General features: G+C 51.5%; 1 protein-coding gene across 1 annotated transcript; it reads left to right on the forward strand.

The window, feature by feature from the left end:
- The first annotated feature begins 3,633 nt into the window (after nt 1–3,633).
- LOC124676023 (zealexin A1 synthase-like) lies at nt 3,634–5,654 on the forward strand. The gene is made up of 2 exons (XM_047212106.1): nt 3,634–4,530; nt 4,867–5,654. Exons 1-2 carry the CDS (start codon nt 3,634–3,636, stop codon nt 5,494–5,496), a joined length of 1,527 nt encoding a protein of 508 aa, XP_047068062.1. The 3' UTR covers nt 5,497–5,654.
- Nucleotides 5,655–7,742: the final 2,088 nt, after the last annotated feature.

The raw sequence follows: 7,742 nt of genomic DNA on the forward strand, positions 1-7,742 counted from the left end.
TAGGTTTAGCGAGGTGGCTTTGAGTTTGATCTTTTGTATTGCTCTTGTAAGGTGTTGTGAATAATTTAATAAAAAAAGCAGTGTGCATCCTTTGGATGCAGAAGCTGGGGCGATATTTCCCCCATTTCGAAAAAAAACTAACAATGTTAATAGCGTACCAAAATTTTGTGCACTACCAGTCAGCGTCCACTAACTGCGTACACACTAAATAGGCACAACACTAGAGAGAGGTCCTTCGCTCCCCGCAGTGTTAGATCACATTAGCAGTGTGCTTCGATATAGTAGGGCGCTACTAGTAAGTAGTGGTAGACACTTCGCTAGTACTATTAGTATCTTATTACATGTCACGCGAAGTAGGTCATTACAGTTACACACTTACGCTAATATCGAATTCCCATCGCTCGGGTCGTTCCCCTCCAGGGCGACTCGGGGTGGAACCCTAGCCCCCACCGCTGCCGTCTTCCCCTCCCCCTCCCCCCTCCTCGTCGTCCTCGGAGGCCGCCGCCGGCGAAGCCGGTCGCGGTCGATGATGGGGGCGGCGGGGATCCTCGCGTGGACCCCTGGTGCGGCGGATGGAGGCTTGCCTCCGCACTGGGGGGATGGCCCCAACACTTGGAGGATGATGGCGGTGCGGCCCTCTCGCCGGGCGGGCGGTGATGGTGGCGGTGGTGTGGCCCTAGTATCTGGTGGCGTGGCCTCTCCTCACTTCTTCGCCGATGGGAGGGCGGTGATGGGGGCGGCGGCGCGGCCCTGGAACATGGCGGCGCGGTCCTCTCCTTTCGTCCTCGCCTTGGTATGGCCGGGCAGGCGGTGATGGGGACGGATTTCGTACTGCTCCTCCTCAAGGTCTGGGACCACGACACCAAGGGCGGCGGCCCTGGATGGTAGGGACGGCGTCGACCTGGTGGCAGGTGGCGGGCGTCTGGTGCCACCGACCGTGGCACCGCGGTGGTGGTCTTCTCTCTCGCCGGAGGAGATCAGCTAGTTGTGTGGCTAGCCGTGGCGGATCTCGCGATCCATCGCCTAGCTCCCGATGGCGAGGCGCAGCTGCCGGTGAAAGCCAGCCCGGACTTCGGTTATGGCGGATGATGGCGGCGTGTTTCGTCGTTACCTTGTTGAAGGCATTGTGTCTGCAGTCTGCGTTCTTCGCTTAGGCTGCTCCAGGGGAACCCTAGACCCGGGTCTCCCGGATCGGACGATGGCGGCGCGCAACGCCGTTCTTCCTGTTGGGGGCATCGTTTTTGGAGCACACAACGGATGGCGGTGGTGCTGAGGTGGAGCGGTGTGCTTTTGCTGTGTCGGCATCGTCGTGTCGCCGCGACATGGTGCAGTGGTGTCTCGGGACGGATGCAGTGTGATGGACTCGCGCAGGATGGTGGAGTCGTCTGACGCCGTGGCAGCATCGATGGCAGGCCTGGCATGGTCAATGCGATGATCTCTCTTGAAGATGGAGTCGAGGAAGAGGGCAGTAGCAACTTCTATGGCGTGTGCGTTGGCGTATGCTGAGAGTCTGCTTGACTGGATGTGCTTCTCGTCTGCTATTGGGCGGTTTGGGAAGGCATTTGGTTTTTGGTTGATGTGAGTTGGTGAATTGTCACCCCCTTCATCCCTCTGTAGGTTTAGCGAGATGGCTTCGAGTTTGATCTTTTGTATTGCTCTTGTAAGATGTTGTGAATAATCTAATTAAAAAAGCCTGGGGTGATATATCCCATTTCAAAAAAAAATCACGCTAAGTAGTAGTACTAGCTAGTGTGAGAGCTTGATCAACAAAAAACAAGTACATGGATCGTGAATTTAGTTGAGAGCGATTTGAACCATCAATTCACCGATCAGACCCTAACAACTATTCCCGGCCTGAGCCGTTGGCACACCTTGTTCTGGCGATCCTTGCGCCCCGAGGCGGACCGCATGATGCGCCCGCTCCTGAATGCGGTGACCTGGGCGTCCATGGTCGTGGATTCGCCATGACGATCTTGTCCCCAACCACGCCATTCGCCACGTCATACAAGATCGGTGTGTTGCCAATCGGTGCCACAACGTCGAGCGCATCCCCACGCCCGCCATGCCCGTCCAGGCATCCAAGGTCGCCGAGTCCGCGTGCTCCCGCACAGTGCGCCACCGCGGGCGCCAGGATCAGGGCCCTCGCCAGGGACAACGAGCAGAATTGGCGTGTCTGTATTCCGCTCGATAACCCGCTCTACTCGATCCTTTGCACGTTTGTACTGTATTCCGCTACCGCTTCCGGGGAGGCATCGGCGGCCGCACGGTTCCTAGCTGTTGCCTCACGAGCTCGATCGCCTCCGGCCACTGCCTCCAACACCGTGTCGGCCTATTTTTTGTTTCTAAAAATCTAACTAATAGCGTGTGAGGCAAATGCTACACTACGAGTAACCATTGGTGTGTAAGAACAAATGCACGCGTAGCAGTGTATATTGGTAGAGTGTGGGATGCTCACGCTACTAGTATCTAAACTATTAGTAGCGTGTCAAGGCCACATGCTACCGGTAACAAATATCAGTGGCGTGATATTGATAGCATGTCGGCACGCTACTAGTAGTCTTTTTTTACACGCCACCAATATACCTTTTCCTACTAATCGTGCAGGTTTATGTAGCTTTGATGGAGTTACCTCTTTTTATTACATAACTGATAGAAAATGCCAAATTGAAGAAGTGAATGGTGGCCGGTTGGAGAAAGATAGAGTTGGAATGGGAGTTGATTACGATAAACCACATGGGGTAACTACAAAGATGTCCAAATGGGATAAGAGAAAAAGGAATGGGACGGTTTCTAAATCCCTTATTGCACCTAACACCATTTTTTTTGATAAAGAGAATATATTAATATCACGAAGATATTATCTCTACAACACCGTAATACTTTAATGGCACTACGGACGCATACAACCTCAAAAAGAACAAGCTAAATTAGTAAAGTTCAGCTATAATGATCTATTCCTACAAACACCAGTCAGACAACACATGAAATCCAAATTCTCCAAAAACGACACCTCCAAAAAGAAAACAGTGCACAAGCATGTGTTTTCATTTCCAAAAACAAAACAGTGCACAAGCACACGCACCGTCGTCGCCCAAAGAGGGAAAGAATCAAGCATATCTTCATATTTTCGTGAGATGAACCCCAGGATCCCGCCTTTATTAGGAAGATCGCCGGGCCCCCTCGCCGCTGGCTGACCCCCATTGGTGGAGGAGGAGGCAAGCCAACTCGAACTTCACCTGCCGGCCCGCTGGTCCGCCTGGAGAAAGATGCCCAGCACGACGCCAGAACAAGGTCTACAATGTGCACCGTGCCGCCTCCCCACGCGCCTCCGAGGGGCCAGCAGCCATGTCGATGGTGGATCTAGACAGGAGCCTAGACCTACGGCTCATCGCCACCGGTGCCTTGTCTTCGGCGGTGCTAGGGTTTCGTCCCGGTGCCGCCCCGGGGGATCGACACGGGAGCGACCGAGTATATTTGAGAGTTGGCCCAAAAAAGCACCCCAGCACCATACCTGAAGTGCCTAGTGCATTCTATACACCTCCACCACGTAACCAACCACATCGTTTCCCGGCCCTTGCTCCATACCCCATAAATATATACGTCTCCTTGTTATCGGTAAGCTGAAAGCCTGTCATGGAGGGGTGGATAAACTTTTATTTCATAGCCCTACCGATGCTACTGGCTCTTGGTTTTCTCAAGCTCTTGGGTCGCAAGAACAGGCCAAAAAAGAACCTCCCTCCAGGTCCATGGAATCTGCCGATCATCGGCAGCCTCCACCATGTCTTCAGCGCCCTTCCGCACCGCAAGATCACGGAGCTGTGTCACCGTCACGGGCCTTTGATGTTCCTAAAGCTAGGCGAGATCCCCATGGTGGTGGTCTCCAGTGCCGAGGTGGCGGAGCTGGTGCTGAAGACCAACGACCCTCTGTTCGCCGGCCGGCCGAGCAGCGTGACACTAGACATCGCCTTCAATGGCAAGGGAATCGCATTCGCCCCCCACGGTGACCAGTGGCGCCAGATGCGCAAGGTCTGCATCATGCAGCTCCTCAGCGCCAAGCAGGTGAAGCGCATGGAGGGCATCAGGACTGAGGAGATGGGCAACCTCCTCCGCTCCATCACCGCCTCCAGTAGCGCTGGCACCACCGTCAACGTCAGCGAGAAGGTAGCCGCACTTACCACCGACCTGTTGACAGGGGCGCTCTTCGGCGCCAAGTTCACATGGCAGGACGAGTACCTCCACGAGTTCAGAAAAACAATGGAGCTTGTGAGTGGCTTCTGCCTCGTCGACATGTTCCCGTCCTCAAGGCTGGTGCGGTGGCTCAGCAATGGGGAGCGCCTCGTCAGGAGGAGCTGCGACCGCATGCAGCACATCATCGCCGGCATTGTCCAAGAGCGCAACGCCGTGCGAGCTGCCCGCCGCAGCGCCTCCAGCACAGACGACGAGGACCTGCTGGACGTACTGCTAAATCTGCAGCACGAGGACTCACTGCCGTTCCCTCTAACCACAGAAATTATAGGCTGCGTCTTGTTTGTGAGTATTTCTCTTCTTATTCATCTGAATCTGAATTTGTTTAACAGATCTAAATTCCTGCCAATCATATGGTGTACTATATCGTCATGTAATTCCTATTGGATTTTTTTAGCATCCTAGGTCCCAAACGAATGACAAAGTTACTCTAGCTTCATCCATTCAAATACATGGTTGTAGCTTTTGTCTCTGAAACCGACAGTTGCCTTTCGATAAACGAGAAAGCAAATAGACATATACAAAAAGTAGTTATGCTTTAGTTCTCGATAAACACTCTATTTGCTTCCTAGTATTAGTATTTGATTATGCATATTTATTTACCACAACTCTCGTCTTCAGGACATATGTGGCGCTGTCGGAACTATATCATCCATTCTCGTGTGGGCCATGTCAGAACTCGTTTGTCATCCTGACGTTATGTCTAAGGCACAACAAGAGGTCCGTAAGGTCCTAGGCAAAGACCGAGCAGTTATATCTAATTGCGACCTTGCTCAACTCCACTACATGCGGATGGTTGTCAAGGAGGTTCTCAGGTTGCATCCACCTGGTCCTCTACTCCCTCGCGCGACGAGAGAGGACTGCAAAATCATGGGTTATGACATGCTTAAAGGCACCAATGTTTATCTTAATGTCTTTGCAGTTTCCAGAGACCCAAAGTATTGGGAAAGTCCACAAGAGTTCAATCCCGAGAGGTTCAAGAACAACAGCTTGGATTACAATGGAACACATTTTGAGTTCATTCCCTTCGGGGCTGGGCGGCGGCAGTGCCCCGGAATGAAATTCAGCTCGTCCGTCATGGACGTCGTACTGGCAAACTTCCTGTATCACTATGACTGGATGCTTCCTGATGGGGTTACCCTGGCTTCGATTGACATGTCCGAGAAATTTGGGTTGACGTTAACAAGAAAGTATGACCTGAAACTCAGAGCAATCCCACATGTGGGCTCTAAATCTATGCCGTCAAAGTGAGCGAGAAAACATGAATGTCTAATTTGAAATGTATGATGGCATACGTGGGCACCTCCAGCACATGACTATATTAATCTCGTTGTAACATTATCCTTTATCGGGGATATTTGGCATCCACTTTTGCTTGGCGTATTCAATTTCTTGTACTCTTTTTTCAAGTGAATAAAGTCAGTCATGCTTGATGCCTTGCATGTTGGTTTGACTGGGTTATGCTTTAGAAATAAATACATTCATAGTAAACATAATACCATCTAAGTCCATAGATTAGACACACCATATTGACTCTTAAGGTAGCGGACTAGGTTTACCTTCCTAACAAGGTAGGTCACAGGGTTGACCCATGGCAAGGATTGTTCCTGGCCTTGGCAAGCAGATTAGAAATAACCAATTCTTGCCTATCAAGTTTGCCAATGTTTGCCATGAGCCTATACTTCATTCATGATAGCAACCACAAGACCACGCTCCCGTTTCTTCTGGCAGGGGGTGGGACCAAGCGGAAGTACCACACGGTTGATTAGGCCACTATGTGCAAACCGAAGGAGTTCGGGGGTATGGGGATCCTGAATACCAAGTTCATGAACATAGCTCTGATGTTAAATGGATTTGGAAACTCTATCAAAACGTGAAGGGTTTGTGGGCAGACCTAGTTCGGGCCAAATACTTGGGTGACCGCGACCTCTTCTCGAGTGAGGTCCCACCCCGCGGCTCCCAATTCTGGAATGCCATCCAAAAGATCTTATGTTATTTCAAGCTAAAGGGAAAACACGAGGTTCGCAATGGGAGGCGCGAACCTACTTCTGCCTTGACTGGTGGTCCGGTGCGAGGCCCCTCTGTGCCAGATTCCCACGCTTCTTTAGCTGTTGTGCGGTGCCTTTCGCTACGGTTCATGGAGCGGGGGTCCTGGATGGTGAGCCCAGGGAGTGGAGCATGCGGTTTAGACGACAACTTAGGCTTGCTGAGCGGATTGGATGGGGCAACCTCTGTAGGAAAGTGTAGGCTATCGCGACGTCCTTTTAGGATGACACGGTCTCATGGTCCCTAGAGCCTTCAGGGGGCTACTCCACCAGGTTGGTTTACCTCAGCTTGTCGTGAGGGGTGGCAGTCACCTGCTTCAAGGAGTTCCGGCGGAGCAGAGTTCCCCCAAAGGTCAATGTCTTCCTTTGGCAGCTCATACGGGGCCGACTATCCTCCTGTGAGCAGGTTGCTAAGAGAAATGGCTCCTCCAATAGGTTGTATTCCTTATGCCGGGAGTTAGAGGAGTGCAACCATATCTTCTTCTCGTGCCCTATTATGCAGTTAATGTGGGCTGGAGTTAGCTAGGGAACTCCTACAATGTGACTGGAACCTGCATAGCGGGGGATTTCATTGCATTATCCCAAGCCTCTCCGGCCCTCTTCGTAGGCTAGTTTGGTTTACCTTTACGGCCCAATGCTGGATCATCTGGAACGTTAGAAACAAACTAACTACTGAAGGCAAGCTCATTGGAAATCATGCTGATGTTTTTTCTATCAAATGCTTATTCATATGCAAGGATGGAGGTTTTGGTCACACAGAGTGACATGGCGATTCTAGACGAGGCGGTGGGCGAAGTTAGGAGGCTGTAAACGTGGACCATTGTGGAGCAGACTTGAGTGTCGACCTCGAGTGCCAACGCTTGGGCATGATCCAGACTTCTAGTTTTCACATGTGTGGCTCTGTCCCTGCATGTTATAAGTCCGAACTTGATCCCAGGGTGATCGAACTTGAGTCTGAGGTGTGTGTGAGTGGTTGTATAACTCTATTTTTATGCAGTGTATGGCTTTATCTATAAAGACGGACAGATGGCCTTATGTTTTTTAAAAATAAATCATATACTAACTAAACTAAACATCGTACCTTTCCTTTTCTTCTTCCGTTTTTGGGTGCTCCGGCAATTTTTGTTGGCACGACAGTAATTTTTTTTGAGTCAAATCCTCTCCACCATTATTTGCCCGGCTTGCATTGTGGTCCACTCGTGTGCTGGTGGCGCGTCTGACCCGTGGGGCCATGCCAAGACCCTGACACATGTTCTCCGATCATCCGACATGGGACCTTCGATACTCCCGCCGTAATTGCTGCATGTGCGGGGCTAGGCCAAGCCAAACGTCGCCTGACTTATTGGGTTGGCTACCGGGCCATGCACAACATGGGCCTTGTGGTGTTGGGACAAGCCGACCGTCATCCGACTTAATGGGATGGCATCGAAGAGTCGATCGTTTGCCGTAGCG

The sequence above is a fragment of the Lolium rigidum genome, chromosome 7 (assembly GCF_022539505.1).
Source record: "Lolium rigidum isolate FL_2022 chromosome 7, APGP_CSIRO_Lrig_0.1, whole genome shotgun sequence".
In the NCBI taxonomy this organism is placed as follows: domain Eukaryota; kingdom Viridiplantae; phylum Streptophyta; class Magnoliopsida; order Poales; family Poaceae; genus Lolium; species Lolium rigidum.

Bases quoted from the DNA above. Each gene is read 5' to 3' on its own strand.
- LOC124676023 (XM_047212106.1), top strand. From the start codon at position 3,634: ATGGAGGGGTGGATAAACTTTTATTTCATAGCCCTACCGATGCTACTG. The intron at 4,531-4,866 runs GTGAGTATTTCT...TCTCGTCTTCAG, and splicing joins TTATAGGCTGCGTCTTGTTT to GACATATGTGGCGCTGTCGG.